Source organism: Thunnus maccoyii, chromosome 3, assembly GCF_910596095.1.
Source record: "Thunnus maccoyii chromosome 3, fThuMac1.1, whole genome shotgun sequence".
Taxonomy (NCBI): Eukaryota; Metazoa; Chordata; class Actinopteri; order Scombriformes; family Scombridae; genus Thunnus; species Thunnus maccoyii.
Window position 1 is genome coordinate 17,066,583 of NC_056535.1, and position 18,054 is coordinate 17,084,636.

General features: G+C 38.2%; 1 protein-coding gene across 2 annotated transcripts; it reads left to right on the forward strand.

Moving 5' to 3' along the window:
- Positions 1–6,784: 6,784 nt before the first annotated feature.
- On the forward strand, positions 6,785–18,027 carry thumpd3 (THUMP domain containing 3). 2 transcript variants are annotated; one of them, XM_042406830.1, is made up of 10 exons: positions 6,785–6,907; positions 7,571–7,904; positions 8,438–8,515; positions 8,609–9,028; positions 10,014–10,144; positions 12,801–12,870; positions 13,268–13,383; positions 13,480–13,584; positions 13,772–13,895; positions 17,597–18,027. In XM_042406830.1, exons 2-10 carry the CDS (start codon positions 7,662–7,664, stop codon positions 17,792–17,794), a joined length of 1,485 nt encoding a protein of 494 aa, XP_042262764.1. In that variant the 5' UTR covers positions 6,785–6,907; positions 7,571–7,661; the 3' UTR covers positions 17,795–18,027. The 2 variants fall into 2 exon arrangements, with proteins under 2 accessions (XP_042262764.1, XP_042262763.1); XM_042406829.1 differs by having other exon boundaries at positions 6,786–6,907; positions 7,639–7,904.
- The last annotated feature ends 27 nt before the right edge of the window (positions 18,028–18,054 follow it).

Consider the following 18,054-nt stretch of genomic DNA (forward strand, 5'->3'; position numbering starts at 1 on the left):
CAGGTTTTAGTGTACATGCAAAATAGAGTATCTGAATTCATGAAGTGAAGCAGCTTTTCAAAGCATTGTAGTGACAGGGACTGAGTGTGTTCCTGACAGATACTGTCATCTAGGTGCTTCAGTGCGTTTTTAACAGTCCAGGGGACTCGGTTTCTTGTCTGTCATGTCAGCTATTCTCAGTTAAGGAAGGCTGTTGACTCACAATGAGGTAGCACAAGCCTGCAAACTGCCACTCTGTAGAAGGCCTCTGCATTTAATTTCTGTCTGCACCACACAGGCTCCAATGTATATTTCAAGCTGACAGGTAGGAGGGCTTTTTTTGTTAGACTTTAGATCTACATTCTGCCGCATTTTTATGAAAAATGTAAACAAAAAATCTTTCATTTATAAGTTGTAACTAATAGCTTTATTCATAGTTTATTAGTCAAATACTAATGTTTCTTAAAAAGGTTGTAAGGTTTTAATGAGAAAAACAGATTGGTTACCAGATTGTGAAAAATCTCTTTGACTGGTGCTTATTCCTCCCCGAACATGACGCTTCGTCTTTTTAAACAGCTCTTCAGTTCATCAGGAAGACCTCAACACTGGAATCATTCAGCTCATCTTCTGAAAATGTGCCACTGGTCCAAAATTCTTTTATTAACAACTTATTACAACTAATTACACAGACTTTATGGGGTGTTGGAAAAATCCTTTATGAATGACTTTAATGAACATTTATACATCTACTGCAGACTTGATGAGAGAAAGTGATATATGAGAATATGAGAAAGTGATAAACCAATGAACATTGGATTACCAACATGTATAACTGATTTTTTATCAAATAGAAAGGACAAACACCAGCCAAAGGGATTTGTTGTTGTTTGTATGAATGGAATAAAATCTATAAAGCATAAAATACATCAGTCATTTATTAATTAAGAATAAATGAAGCCACAACTTTATACAGGGTGCTTTATTAGAAAGTTGTGCCTGAGGAAGACCTGTAGTTGATTGAAACATCACAAATAAAATTAAAGGTAGGTTTGATTTAGTGTGCAGCTATCCCAGCACTTACCCCAATGAGGTTTTGTGGATGTGCACACAACTACTCTGTTTTATTAGAAAGTTCTACCCAAAAGATTTTGAAGTTGTTTCAAATTATAATTCAGTTGATTCAACCAACATATCATTCTATGTTTTATATGGCAAGGACATGAATTGCTTTGAGGAGATAACTAACAAAATCACTTTCATGTGGCTACAAGTGCATGTCAGTGAAAAGCACATTATTAAGCCAGAGCCTCATGCTTGTCTGCAGCAAGTAACGCCAACTGAAAACACAATGTAATATGAAGATATTAACGTGCACAAATGAGGTGGAACGATTAGCTAGTCACCCAAAAGACTCTAATTGAACAAATACAGAGACAAGAAAGACCTCCCTCTCCCACCCAAAGAATATCCATTCACCATAAATGCAGGAATATACTCTAACAATGCCCTCCTGCAGTCATGACCTAAGAAATCAGGTTCAAATTCTTTGCTGGTCTTGAGATGTCAAAATATATTTTCTGGTTGCTGAACACAGCATGCACAACCCTTTGCAAGAGTAAAAGCCCCTGAGGAACTTTAAATGGCCCCTAGCAGTGTGTGTGTTTATATCTATGTCTGTGGTGTTCAGTGAGTCTGACTGGACATGAGAGAGAGACCAAGAGAGGCGAGAGTGTCTTCCTGTGTCTCACTGTATCGCGCCGTCTTTTGTGTCTTTGCAGTTCCGGTGGTGAATCAAAGTTGTTCATCAGGCCTTATGTGTCAACTACATGTCTGAGGAGTATACACTTTACTTGTGACACGCCAGCTTTGACAGAGTACTGATAGGCCTGCTGGAGGGCTAGAGTGACAGCAGGGTGAATTCTGCTTTTGTTTGTGTTTACCACAGCAAAGTCAGCAGAGGCCACCTTTCTGTAATGCCTTCATCCCTCCCACAATCCCTTCAGTGTGACTCACGCCTACCTCTCTCATCAGGAATCTCAGAGGGGAGGCCTGGGAACCTATGACTTCACTTTTTTTAAGGCACAAAGATCCATTGTAAGATCCTTTTGCTGTTCCTTTCTAAAGAACAAGAGTGGGAACTGCTCTAGTCTCCATTCACAGCATAATAATAATAATAATGCCACAGTAGGATACAGTCTGGGCCTGAATGATGTGATAGATAATTATGTAAAAAAGTGTTGAGGTGAATTGTTTTGTAGTTAAAAATCTCTTAGAGAATACCAATATCTTGCACAGAAAAACTTATCTGTACAATACTGGAATAGTTTTTCAAATAATCTTTTTCAAAATGACCCACCAAGAAATGTAATTGTTTCTTCAGTTTTTGAAGATGTTTTTTTCTTTAAAATTTACAGTATCATGTAGTTTGAAGGTCAAGAGTGACAGAAATTGTGAGGATAACTTGCAACAAAGTGTTAACCGAACCAGGGGTGTAATGGTTTTGGCTACATTTTTTGCTATGTTTTTAAAATTACTAATACTTCAGATTATTTACATCACATAAATACATAAACACAGAAAGCCCATCATTCATTATATTAATATCAATAGTATATTTTCACTCCTAATTTGGAAAAAGTCTAGAGAATATGTCACACTGTATGATGATTCATGTGAAGGTGCACAACTCAGGTGTCACACTGATAACCTGACCTGAGGGAGAAAAGACAGCAGATGAACTTTTTCCTAATATTTTCTTTCACCTCCATCCAGAGGGAGCTTTGTATGAACATGTGTGAATTCTCATATCACCCATAATTGAAACACCTTTAATTTAAAAGATCTATGCCCTGTGAGTCTCAGAGGAATCTTCAAATAGGTAGCATGTGATGTCACAACCCCTGTAATCCATGATGTTTCAGTAGAGGGCTGATGTGGATGTCAAAGTGTCTGATAAATGGTGAAAAAAAGTATAGGTTGTGCCATTTTGAATCTATAAGATTGTCAAACTGGCAGCACTGCTCATTTAAAGTAAGTAGTTATAGTGTGATGTTACTGTTTTGAGCTGCACTTTACAGATCAGCAAAATATTGCATGCATCCTATTTAATTTCATGTCATTTGCAGTCATAACTCTATCATTCTTAAAGTTTACAACATTATAAGTGAGATTTCTGCATAACCTCTAAAAGACTTAATTGTTCATGGTGGCGGATTAGAGCAAATGTGCAATGGGGGAGACTCCAACACTGGCTGTGATCTTTGTGTTCTGGACACAATGCATATAGTGTTATCAAGAAATCATTTGCCTTGCTGATGTCAACCGTCTGTCAGCTGCATGTATTTTCAGCATCATAAAATGGTGCTACGCTAAATGGTTTTTATGGTTCACATATGCACATATCTCTGGGCAAATATAGACTGCTCTTGAAGCTGGTTTCAGGTTATGACTTTTTTCACCTGGTTAGTTAAAGGCTACTGAGGCGCTGACCTCTGTCTTTTGTAAGACAGTCAACTACAAACCACTGACCATCTCTATTCTAATCTGCGATACTTCCTTGATGCTGATTTACACTGTCATCAATCAATCATTGAGCACTCATGCTGAGAAGGAGCAGGCTCTTTGCTATGCCATGTATTATCTTCCCTAAGAAGAAGGCTCATATCTCTGTAACTGTCACTTTTATTCTAACAAGTAATACCACAGAGAGAGAGAGAATAATCCCACCGAGGGCTCAGCACTGGGAGAAAATCCCACTGTAAAGTCTCACACAGTTTAACATACCTGACTGCTTTCAGGATATTCCCTTATGCTTGCATGCTTGTTTTGTCTCCACATTGCATGTTATTGCAGCTGAGGCTGATTAACATTTTAAGACAGAAGCATCTCTCTGTGTTGTATGGATAACGCCTGAATTACACAGAGGTCAAACAGCAATGTGGTTGTGTCTGTTTGCTCTTCTGTCAAAGCAACAAACCTTGAGCTGCAGTAGTTTTTCAAATCTGACTTTCCTTTCATCGTCAGCTACCCTTTGCTTACTCAGAGGGAATAAATCTATTCCATGCATTACGCAAAAAGTTTCCTCAGCTAATGTGTTTATAAAATTGTTAAACTGGCCATTTTGGATTGTCTGACTGTACTCTGTGCACAGACTGTGCAACAGTAGCCATCTGTTGTGCAGGACTTTTTGTTCCCTGAAATCAACACACTCCCACTCGTCTCTCAGACTTCATACTTACTAATCAGTTGGAAAGAATGAAGCTGGCTTAAAACAAAAAACAACAAAAACAACAAAACATTTTCAATAAACATACTGTATATAGTGTGGAGATGCAACCTATGGTATGGGTAATTTATTTTCCTTTCAAGGGAAGTACTACAAAGTACTGCACTGTCTTGTAATTGGGATTAGGTAATATACCAATAAACTTAACCACAGTGAGTAAGAAAACTGGTAATAATAATAATAATAATAATAATAATAATAATAATAATAATTATTATTATTATTATTATTATTATTATTATTATTATTATTATAATAAAAAGAGCTGTTTTTATTTCTGGTGTTTGTTGATAGATAGAGAATTATCTTTAGCATCCACATGAAGTTTGAGCCGTTTCTTCCACTGCACAGAGGTACAATTATCACACAAGGAAATGTGATCCAGAGGAGAAGACAGTTACTCTTTGGATAACCTTGATTTATCAAAAATGTTAAATGACAAAAGGAGATAAAGGTTGACTTTAAAGGTACTAGCTGAGGGAGAGGTTCTTATTTTTGGCTATACTGATATTGTGCCCACTAAAAAAGCCTAAATCCAGCTTTGTATTGTTGCTATGAGCGACTAGTGTGATATGAGTTTAACTGAACTGGAGTTTCACCTTATTGATGTTATTTTTGATAAAAGCATACTTAAGTTCATTCATGTAATTGAACACAAACATCAGAAAACATGTTATTAGGCAAAAAAAGTGGGGATATCTCTGTGAACCCAATGTCCACACAATTAATTACAACCATTGGTTAAATGTGAATAACAACGTATACCCAGTAATTACAGACAGAAATGTAAGGAAAAGGAGATGCTGATCCTCCATTATTTCTCCATTCTTACCCACCCCCTTACCCCCTCAGTGTGCCTCTCTCTTTCCATGCACTATCTCCTTTATTCTGCCTCTCTGTGGTTTGTTGTTTACATATTGGCTAAATGGTTTTGTTTACTATTCCTCCACTCTGCGGCAAAAATTATATTATGGTGCCCTCTGTCGATTGCTTATGGTAAAGCTGTACCCGGAAGTAATAGCCGATGAAAATGAATGAAAACCCATCTATAATGGAGATGAGTCCAGTTAGCAACAATTTCCTGTTTTGGTGTTTGGCTTTCAGAATAAAACAAATCCTTTCAGATTTAAAATAGTTGTAGTAATGTGATTTAGTAGGCTATTTAAACCCTATATCATCTGATCTGTCACATATACATGGGCCACTGGTGTCAGGAAACAATGTAAAAAACAATAAAATGTAATGTTTTCTTAATTACAGAGGCTCCACATGGTAGACTGCATCTATTGTTTCACTTTATATAATTTGTATTTGTCAGGCTTCTCTTGTTGGCCTGTACTTTATCAATAGACAACATTTAAGCTGTTGTCTACTATTTCAAGAGAAACAAAAACAGATGACCCTCAAATTCAGCCATATATTGTACGCTTTATTAATATGTCAAACCTGCTTTCCAGTGGAAGAGTCTCTGAGAATTATTATTTTGAAAATGGTGAGTAAAAACTTAATGTTAATTTTATTCTCTGTCATTTGACCAACTCTATTTTCCAGTAGTACAGTGAAAGACATAGTTTGAAAGAAAGAAAGTCATAGTCACAGATAATCAGCATAGTTCAGGTTCCTTCTAGAGGTAATTCCATTTGAGGGTAAAAAAAAAATTGTTTCCATCCTCATGTTAACATGTGTCTAATTGTGTGAATAGGAATAAGCAACCAAGTTCATCAGATGTCAGGTGTGAGTCTGTGGTTGCAGCTGGCCAGTATTAGTATTGTGTATGGGTGACTGTGCAAGAGTTTTAGGCACTTTAGATGTTTGAATTCTGACACATAATGTGATACCATCAGGTAGGCACCTCCTGACTGGTCACAAATTTATTCTGCAGGATAACAAAGACCCAAAACATACAGCCAGAGTCATGTATGATTATTTTAAGCAACAAGAAGAACAAGGAGTCCTGCAACAGATGGTATGTCCTCCACAGATCCCTGGTCTCAACATCATGGAGTCAGTCTGGGATTACAAGAAGAGACAGAAGCAACTGAGATGCATAAATCCACAGAAGAACTGTGACAACTTCTCCAAGATGCAGGAACAATCTACCTGCCAAGAACCTTGAAAAACTGTGTGCAAGTATATTGAGGAGAACTGGAGCCATTTGTGGTCACACCAAATATGATTGAGGTGTCTACTGTTTACTGTACTTAATTGATAAATACTTTGGAAAGCATCCTCACTTTACTTTCAGTGCCTAAAGCTTTTGCACAGTACTCTATATTTAAAATCAAAGATATAAATTCATTTTAACTACCTTAATAAACAAATAAATTGTTCAGTGGACACTTTATCATCCAAATCATTGACCGTGTATTGCAGACTTTGAGGACCTTGTTTCAATCCTTAAACAAACACAGTTTTAAGTGTTTCTGTGTGAGGATTAAGAACCTCTGACTCTGATTTGTGGTCAGTTTAGATTTGTGTAGATAATGGTTTTATTCTGAAGGACTCTGGCCGGAAGTCCTCGTGTTGTCGCTGCTAAGCGGAAACAACCGTCGCCTCGTGTTTGACAGTTTGGTCAGATTCTGGTTATCAAGTTTAGTGCTGCTAACCTCCACAAGATTGTCTTCAGCTTCGACAGTTCAACCGGTGGGCTTATTACATGAACACACTTCCATGATGTAGCAAGAGTTTCAGATAAAATAAATAACAGTGGCCTCCTTGTCATTTGTTCGTAACAACTTTTTAGCCTCTGAAAGCTAACGTTAGCCAGCTAACTTAACCCACGTTGATGCTAACCCCTCCAGCATTAGCGTGACATCTTTATTTACAGTGTTTAAATGAACAGTGTTTCGTACTAACTCGTCACAGCATGGAAACTGTCCTTTGATATATATTGTTCCCTTGCAAATTTCTCTATTCTAGTCATTAACAAAGTGCAGTATTGTCAGTTTCAATTAGGGCTGGGCGATATGGGCAAAATGTCACGCTATATTTGACCAAATACTTCAATCTCGATATTGCGACAATATTGTAGGGATTACTGTCGGTGCTTTCACAAAATATTTACACATGTTTTGATAAATAATCGTCAGGAATATGGATATAATGACTAAGTACAGCTTATAACAGTCTGGTAATTTCAAAAAATTATATCACTTTACTGTAATGCAGCCTTAAAAACCAGGAAAAGACAACACTTATGCCATGTCACGATATCTAAAATCTATGACAATATCTAGTCTCATATTACAATATCGATATATTGCCCAGCCCTAGTTTAATGCTCTCCTATAAATTGTCTCTCTTCAGATGTTACATGTGACTCACTGGCACCAGCTGTCACACACATATTACTCAGTTACACCTCTTGTGTCTAGTGAAGGGCAAGCAGCCTGCAGACATGTCCTCCCAGGAAGATGGGGCTGCAGAGCAGGACCCTGAGACCAAGCTGTCCGACTCTACCTCCACTGAGACTGATGCCACCGGTGGAGCCATCATCACTGTCACCATAGGGGCAACCGTACCCACAGGGTTTGAACACACTGCTGCAGAGGAGGTCAAGGAGAAGATTGGGGTTGACGTGCGAATCAGCAAAGATCGCGGTCGTATATACTTTCCAATAACTACTGACAAGCTTTTCCAGGTAAGATGAGACCAAGAGCAAATGCGAGAGCGTTTCTAAATGCTAAATTGTGTTATAGACAGAGGAAAATTTGATTTGATGCTAAATAATAGTAATTTATATGTATAATACTGTTTATATGGAGCCCAGTGGTGATATACTGGAACCCCCAGTTTGATTTTACCTGGTAAAAAAAAGTGTGCATGCAGAGAAATCTTCTAAAGCATCTAAAATCTATCTGACTTAGGGCTACAACTAAGAATTATTTTCATTATCGATTCATCTGTCAATTATTTTCTCAATTAAGCAATCAGTTGTTTGGTCTATAAAATGTCAAAAATGTCTATCACTGTTTCCCAAAGCCCAAGATGACACCCTCAAATGTTGCTTTGTCCTGACCAACAGTCCACAACCCAAAGATATTCAGTTTACTGTCATAGGGGACTGAAGAAACCAAAAAATATTCATTTGTATTATATTCTACTAGAAACCAGAGTTGTGAACAGCTCTAATCTGTCTGTCTTTCTCCCTGGTCATTGAATTCCCCTCTGCAGGTCCATCTTCTGAGGTCTGTGGACAACCTGTTTGTTGTGGTTGAGGAATATGATCATTACCAGTTCAAAGAATCAAAGGTAAATTACAATCAGCTGTATTCTGTTGTAACTGATGTTAAGCACATACAGTATGCATTATTGTCAGGGTCACAAACACTGTGTTTCATACAGGAGGAGACATTGGCGGAGCTGCAGGAGCTTGCCTCCAAACTCCCCTGGACTAATGCCCTAGAGGTCTGGAAATTAAATGGCACCCTTAAAAAGAGAAAAGTCCACCGGAGAGGAGGAAATGTCACCAAAGTAAAGCCTAACAGTGAGACCATTGACGCAACCGTGGCTGACACCGAAGAACAAGAACTACCTGAGGCTGGTGAAGGCCAGACGAAGGCGGAGACCACACCTGACATGGAGGCTAGCATGCAGGACTCAGAGGACACAGCACCCAAGGCCAAAGTAATCAAGTTTCGTGTGACGTGCAACAGGGCTGGTGACAAACACAGCTTTTCCTCTAATGAGGCAGCCAGAGACTTTGGTGGGGCCGTACAAGAATTCTTCCAGTGGAAGGCGGACATGACAAAGTTTGACATAGAGGTATGCACGCTTGTTCAGACTGGGCTGACACTATACTATTATACTAGCAGCGAATACCATTGTACTAGCCAAAACTCTGACTGTTCAGACACAGTTCATGCATAAACAGTATGAGCCAATGTTTCATTTAAGCAGTAACAAAAGAAACAATAACAGCTCCGTTACTAAACACTTCCCATGTAGATAAGATTGTCATGCCATGTGACAAGTTGAAAAATGCCACATTTGGCTCCAGCATTGTATCACAGATTGGAGGTTAGGTGTGGTAACAGTTTTTTAAATAATATACAAGGTTTTCACACAGTGATAATGATCTGTGGCCTTTCTACATTCTACAGAGTTTGCTCAGTATTTTACTGCTTGGTAGCAGTTGCCAGTTGTGTGTAATTTGACTATTAAAATGTATTTTGTCGTTACATTACATTCATTTAGCAGATGCTTTTGTCTGAAGCAAACTCATTTAGTTCATAGACTAAATATAGTGTTAATAATAATTCTTGTTTAGCTGATATTCAAATGCATATTTTGATGCATGAATAAATATTTAGTTAATTGCTCTATGTGTTTGTAAGTTTCAGTTTACTGAAGATATGAGACTATAAGATCAAAGTTGCAACTAACAGTAATTTCCATTATCAAGCAATGTGCTCATTGATTTCTCAATTAGTCCTTTGTTTACTCTATTAAATGTCAGAAAATAGTGAAAAAATGCCCATCACAATGTTTTAGAACTTATCGTGACATCTTCAAATTGCTTGTTTTTCTTGACCAAGAGTCCAAAACACAGAAATATGTAATTTACTATTAAAGGTAACAAACAAAAGAGGCAAATCCTCACATTAGAGAATCTGTAACCTGATGATTTTTGCATTAAAAAAAACTAAAAACAATTTATCCAAATTAAAAAATAGTTGGCAGTTTATTTTATGTCAGCTCTATAGATAACATTATATTTAATCATGTACTGTATGTTCCTGTACTGTAGGTCTTACTAAATATACACAATGAGGAGGTGGTGATCGGCATTGCACTCACTGAAGAGAGTCTTCACAAGAGAAACATCAGTCACTTTGGACCCACCACTCTTCGGCCTACCTTGTGCTATGGCATGCTCAGGTAACTCTTCCAACAGTTACACCATGTGATCTCGATTACCTTACACTATCAGGCTCAAACTATTCTTTGAGTGTCTTTGTAGCCATGAGGGTCCATGGGACATACATTTTGTCATTTGCTAATGTCAGAGACGGTGAGGCCGTGTCAGTTTTTGAGTGTATCAGGTCCTTTACAAGCGTATATTTGAGACCCTGAATTTAACATTTAATTTACAATCAGAGTATTGAAATAAAATTTAATTCCATAATTCTAATTGGCTGGATGATTTTGGTTCAGAAAGTCAAGGTTGTAGTTTTTATTTTTTATTAGTTTTATAATATTTTCACTTTTGAACCACTCTCCTATTGACACTCATGTCATGTTTTGTACAAAGTTACAGAGAAAGAGTTGCTGACAAAAATTCTGCCAATGCGTAACCACAGACTTTCACCTCAGAGATGAACAGTTGCTTACTCTCAGTTACACAATAAACACACATCAAAATGAGAAAAGGGTGCTGACAGACAAGGATTAAATTCTCAGGAATATGAAGTTTGCTTATCTAATCGTAATCTTCGAGAGAACTGTTTTTCTTTGCACCTACGCAAAGTAAAGTTTGCCTAAACCTGCATTCACACCAAATCTGACAATGTGGTACCTTCCCGCAGGGCTGTGTGGAGGTATGGGCGTGTTTATTAGTTCTTTAGAACATTAACACCATGAAATGATCAGAAAATAATGTTTGATTTTCTCTGAGTCACCGGTTTCTTCTCACGCCACTGCTCCTTCTCTTCATTCACTCTGTAGCTTGCTCGACCACCGCTGTTCTCCGCCTTTCTCTTTCATGCTCTAGATCGCTTGATTTTTTTTAATGAGTCGGAAAGCCAACAGCATGGCCTAACTTTACTTTTAACGTTATCAAACGAAGAGAAATGTCCTCCCCTCTTCCTAGTAATGTCTTGTACTCCCTCATGGCAGCGTTATACAGCTGTGCTACATAGTAAACAAGGTTCTTCTTCCCATTAGCATCTTTGGTTTGATTGCCAGCATAAGTGATTTACCACCGTGTTGGATTGCGTTTTGGCAGAAGTTGATTTTGGTTCAACTTCTTCCTGCACAGCTGCCGCGGTTTTTTGCTGCACCCCATGTGGGAGATTTCTCTAAGTTGTTTCTCGGGCTTGACAAAAACACTTCCATTGAAAAGCTGACACTGAGGTAGGCCTGCTTGCCCTTAACAAGTAGAAACATATCCAATATCATTGCCCTAGCCAAGACAAACTCTTCCCTGTTGAGATCAATTTTCAATTCACACACAGACTCAAATAACAGTAACAAAAGACAACAAGTAACAAACCACATAGACTCAAATATAACTGCTGCGTACACCATTATTACAATCTAATGTACTGAGGTGCTATTAACTTTGCAACATCCAGAGTTTTTTAAGGTGGTTGTTTAATTTAACAGGGTATATAATTGATCAACATATCAGTGATAGTGCAAGCCAGACGTTTGCATGAAGCATACAGAGTAGCAGTCAGTCCAGAACTGAGGCTTGTGGTGTATTATAATTATCACTGACCGCTTTTAAAGCCCTCAGTAGTTTCAGAAGTGGTTGTGACAAGACAGCGGTTTATGGTTTGTACAGCAGAAGCAATTAGCCTGAGTAATTATTTTAATAGTCCATTGAGACACAATATTAACCCAATGCATCCATTGGGATAATATTGCACTTACACAAATGCAATATTATCCCAAGTTGAAAACATCATTTCAATAGCAGTAGCAACTGTAGTAAACTGTGTAGTGCTGTGATCACTTGTTGCCACAGTTAGAGATTTCCAGAAAATTTCAGTCAGTATATGCCCAAAAATAAATTTGTATAATTTCACATTCTGCATCAATGAACTTATCTGACAATAACACAAAAAATCATTATGTGCATTCCCAACAAGTACAATAAAAGCTGTGAGAACAAATACAAATCAAAACAATGTGATGCAGTGCTAAAAGTGACATAAATATGACTTGGATAAAATTCAAGTATTTCACATTTCGAGAGTCTACTTGTTGCAGTATAAATTGGCAATTGACTGACACACAGTATTTGAAGTTACTAATGTATCATACAAATAGAGATAATGGTGTTGAGGGAGGAGAAGTGCAGATTGGTGTAATGTTAATTGCAGGACATAGAGCAGTTTCATTAAGTAGTTTCACCACTTTGTGTTTATAAGCACTATGTTCATCATTCTGGCAGGTCAGTACTGTTTCTGCTGGTGCTGGACTCTGTGCAATAGGTTTGGTGTGTTGATAATGTTGTGATCATTTCTCACTAACTCCTGCATTAAATATGCAGTATGGGTGCAGGCAGTTTTTTACCCTGGTTTACAAGGTCTTGTGATCAGAGGTAGAGCAGTTCCTCATGAACAATATACTAAACCCCAGATTTCTCCTGATGGCCAGGCAAGAGTTTTGAATGGCAGCTCCCCCACCATCTGTGTGTGTTAATGGGTGAGGAAAAGGCAAAATTGTAATGTGCTTTGTCCTACTAAAGTTGAAAAGTGCTGTTGAATAACTGAAAAGGCCTTTTCAGAATCCAGCTGACTTGATTTAACCCTTCTAGATATGTTATTTCATTTACCATTTATATCCATACCTTATTGTCTGTTGACAGGCTGTGTAAACCTCAGGCATCAGATATAATACTTGATCCAATGTGCGGAACTGGAACTATACCATTGGAGGTAAGACATAACTTCTGCACCCAGACTCGCTATCTGTCTGTTCATTTTGCTCATGATTTGTTCAAAATATATTTGGTGTAATCAAATTGGCCTCCATGGGTGAAGTGCAGACTTATGCAAGCAAGTTTCAAAAGATCAGAGACTTTGTGAGTTTACAGAGAACTTTGCTTATTTATGTTGTTTTCAATCATCAGAGATGGAAAATGTAAGCTTACTTATCACAAACCTGTTTTACTTGGATTGAGCTGTTGGTCACATCTGGACATTTCTTAATGCTATTAGAAAATAGATTTCCTTAGTTGACAGATGGTTTGAATCTGAGGTTTAACAGATCACAGGAACTTTACACAATAACAAAACCACAGACTACTAATTCTGCTATGGTTTTCTTCACCAGGGCGCCATAGAATTTCCCAGTTCATTCTACATTGCCGGTGACAACAATGACATGGCAGTTAACCGCACAGTCAATAATACACGTCACATCCAGAAAAGGAGGGCAGACATGGGCAGGTGAGAGTGAACAGCCCAACATCTTAATAGAAGTTTGTTGGAATACATGTATGTGTAAATGATGATCACCATAATGTTTTTTATGTCTTTAAACAGTGTATCTGGATTGCCCATTGACACTGTGCGGTGGGATCTGTGCAATTTACCCATAAAGACCAGCTCTGTTGACATTATCATCACCGACATGCCCTTTGGGAAGAGGTACCATAACAGTGGTGTACATGAGTTCTTAAATGCTACCTATAGGTCATACTAAATAAGTTGTTAATTTTTGTTTATAATATTGTAAAGGCCCAGCCAGAGTTGAGTCCACCTCAACCACAGTGTTGGTTGCAAATGTATTAGCATAAAGAACATACACGAGATTTCATCTTTTGTTTTCTTGAAGAATGGGCTCAAAGAAGAAGAACTGGGACCTTTACCCCTCATGTCTGAGAGAAATGGCCCGTGTGTGCAGACCAGGCTCAGGAAAGGCTGTGCTGTTGACACAGGACAAGAAGTGCTTTGCCAAGGTACCGTTGTTCTCATGCAGATACAGGATTTTCAACTAAGATATTACTGAAAGTTCTCCGGAAATAAGATACAGTTACATGAGAGCTTTCAAAAAAAATCACAGTGTTAATCATTTCCTGCCACTGTCTTCCTGGTAATGATTCATGGCAGCCGCTGTTTGCCTCATCCAAATGTTTAGCCAGATAAACACTTGCTGGCAGACAACAGACTTTATCAGGAGGGATTCCGACCGAAAACAGTCCTGCGTTAAAACAGTGCAGGGGGCTCTGTTGGTTGGTTGGTGTTGCTACATGTACCAGAGTGACATGAAATTACGATGCAGGAAGTCCAGTTAAAGTAATAGATCTGTGAATTTGATGCCAAATCAGTTACAAAGTAAACCACCAGGAATGTGCGCTCACATCTATGTGATTTTACCAATGCAGCACGTTATTGGACGACATCGCATTGCATTGTCTGCATTAGACTGTCACCATTCCAATGAATGAGAGGGCTGCATTTTTTCATGCAGGGCTGATTTCAGTCTGAAGGCGACCTTATGAATAAAACAAGTGTCTTCCTCACTAGCTTTATTCATCACAAAACTAACACCAGTAAACCAATGGGATTATGACCAACAATGAACCCCTGAAGCTATGGCAGGCAACACAGATAGGTGTAAGTAAGTGCAGCAACAAACACACAGGCAAAAGACTTATATCCATTCAGAGTGACAATGATGCGTGTCAAACCTACAGTGGAGTCTATCTGTACGGGTCAACGCCTGTCAGCCACCCTTCCTCCCGACCAAGGTTGGACGCAGGCTGGCCATCAGGAAGGGAAATTTCAATTCTATCACTATTTAAACATCATTTAATTGACTTGTTGAAAAGAGAGATGGAGAGAGAGAGAGACAAAGAAATACAAAGTTAGGGAGAGAGGGATTGTGCCTGTGGACATTCAGAGAGGTGAGAATGAAACTTGATTTTTATCTGGTAATTATTCAATGTAATTCTAGCTGTTAATGAACTACACGGCAGACGGATGTCTCTTCCAAAACTGAGAAGTAGGTTGACAGCTGTCTCATGACTGGCTCTGTGGCAGGTTAACACACGTCAAGTTGACCTACATCTTACAAGCTTCTACCGTTATCACTTGCACATTTTCGTCCCTTTCTGACGATGACACATAAACAAAAGATTTATATGAGATTTTTGCTCCTTTTGAACTCCACTTTAAGGCTGCATCATTTTTGATAAACACGCTCCCCGTTCAGACAGTTTTATCAACATGCACCAGCTGCGTTAACAATTGCATTGTGGGAGTTTTCAATTTAGGTCACATAGTATGCCTGACAGGTGCTACTTTAAATTAGTGATGAATAAGGTAAAAGTATATACAACCTTATTACCTATGCCAAAGTACAGTAATGATGGTAATAATAATAATGATGATGACATAATACTAATAATAATAAGTATTACAGTACAAAATATGTGTTTTGTGATGACCCCTGGTGTCATCTTTGTCTTGCTGTGTGAGGTTGATTAAGTCCTGGCTGCACCACAGCTCACACACTCTCTGCTGCTTTGCCCCATGGCTGGGGGCTCGTCAGGGATCTGTTTGTTATAACCTGGCTCTTTGGCCACAAAGAAATAGGAGACATGCCATGTAACTTTCAACAAAAGATAATTTATTGAATCCAAATTAAACCAAACTGAACCAAATTCAAAAAACTGAAGATAAAGCATGGGGTGTGGATATCAATAGCGTCAGTGGTGTAGGGTGTGCATGAATATAAGATATATGTGTGTGTGTTGTAAGGTGCAAAACAAAGGCAAATGGACACCTGAAGGGTCCCCAGGTGAGCTAACGATCACCTGCAAAAGTAAACAGGCAGGTGAACCACACAGCAAGACAAAAATGATAATAATGTCTTAATAAGTCACTGTTGTAATTATCATTAACTGCTGATGGGACTGGGTGCCAACTGCACACTGTGTGCCCTCTGATGCTTTGCCATTTGCATGGAGCAGACACATGTTCCTAGTAAAACAATACACAGTATTGGGAACAGCTAGACTGATTTGAATTATCTCCACCCTTTTATAATCAATGGTTCTGCTGTTCTATTTCCACACATCACCTCACAAGCTTGAGCTGGAGTCATGCAAAGATTAAACTAAACATTGCACTGTGTATACAAATATGCAACCTGTTGCCATGGAAGTCATTTCTAAAAATAATACATTTGAATAAAGTTGTCTCTGTTTTGAAGTTGTTATCCAGCAGTAGCCTTCTCATAAGCCTCACCAACTGGCGGACTACTCAGTCACTTCTTGCTAACCTGTCTATCTGCAATAATCCATTCTGTTTGAAAACAAAACTGCTTTCAGGATTTTGCTTAATGTTTCTCAATATTTCTGTTAAAAGGATTAAATTAAATTTTATTGCAGTGACAAAACTTCATCAAAAGAGCTAGAAACCACCACAGTCTACATAGACGTAAAATAGATAGTGGTAGCCAAAATGTGTAACATCCATACTGTAACTATAAGCACAATAGACATAAATGGCTATCTAAGCCCACATTCCAGAGGAGAGTGAACAGAAGTCACATTTCTTAGTGATTCTGTGAACTGAACTTGCTCTCTGCAAATACCCTGAACTCTAAAGTGCAACACACTGGCCGTATCGTAAGGCGTTGCATCATTTGACACCCATAGCGTACACCAAAGGCATCATACAAACAGAAAAAGAAGTCAAGGCACAGTAGCCGGCATGTATAAAACCCAGAGGTGAATTTAAAAAAAATAGCTGCTTTCTTGGAGCACTGACATTTGTCATCGGAGGTTGATATGTGTCAACGTCATACTGAGATTACGACCACTTTGCAAAGAAAAGGGATGGTTGTGTTCAAGACAGCAAATTAGCAAAAACATAAAATTAAAAAGGTTTGATTGTAGTCAGTTTAAGCATTGATTAACCAGGTTCACCACTGAGACTTGGTATTGTTGCCATGGTTACCTGAAGTTTAACTTATTGTATCTTGCTCTCTGATTTACATTGGTGTTTACACTGTTGAACGATATATACAGTGTCCTGATATTCTATCAGATTAACAGCCTCATCACAGCACTCCTGTCACATCTCTCACATTGTAAGTGTTCTAATATGTACCCACTACAACCTTAATAATAAACATTATGTAGAATTATCACTTTATGACAGTGTCAACAAAAATTGAAAATATATAAGCTTCATAAAAGGAGAATTTACGGCAGAGCTGTTTTATTGGATTGCATTAGATTGCACAGGTGTTCCCAATAAAGCGCTCGGTGAGTGTATATGTAATTTTCTTTAACACCCCACCATAATGACATTCTCAAAGTTTTGCTATGTTGTACTCTACAAACGAAGTATTGGTGGTTTCATCATTTATAAATGCCAGTGGTTTTTATGTTTATACAACTCCATCACATTTATACAACCTAATGTGGTCCTTCTGTTAAAAATCTTGTTCCAACTTAAGCCAATTTATCCTGAAATAATCTCTAAATAATCCCTCCATAGCCTGAGAGAGGCAGGTTTAACTCAGTTTAGTCACAGCATCATGGAAAAGACTCTTAACAGCTGTATTTGTCTAAGCAAACATCTTGTTCCACAGAAAACAAATGTCTCATTTGTTAGTTTGCCCTCACAAGATTTATGTTATCTCCAGGCTCTATCGAGAATGGGCGGACTGTGGAGGAAGATGCACACTGTTTGGGTCAATGTCGGGGGTTTACATGCTGGAGTCTACCTCCTCAAGCGGACCGGAGCCGTGTTTGGTCAAACTCCTGAAGACGTCTATGAATCACGAGGAACAGTTCACACACATGAGAAGGGGGATAAGAAAGATGACGAGGAGCTCTCTTAATTCACATCCGGTGTTTAAGTTCTCGTAGAATTAACGTTATTTATATTCTCATTGCTGATTTAACTTTTCTTTTCAATTCAGGTTCTCTGGTCAAGTGTGCCAAGCAGTTTTAGTGTATATTTTTTGTATTTCTCATTCGGTTGAAAAGCTATTTCCATCTACTGTATCCACTTTACAGAAACTGCACATTGCCATTTGTTGTGACTAATAAAGGTTGAAACAAAAAAAGTCAATTGATGTAAATATTAATCATTTAATAC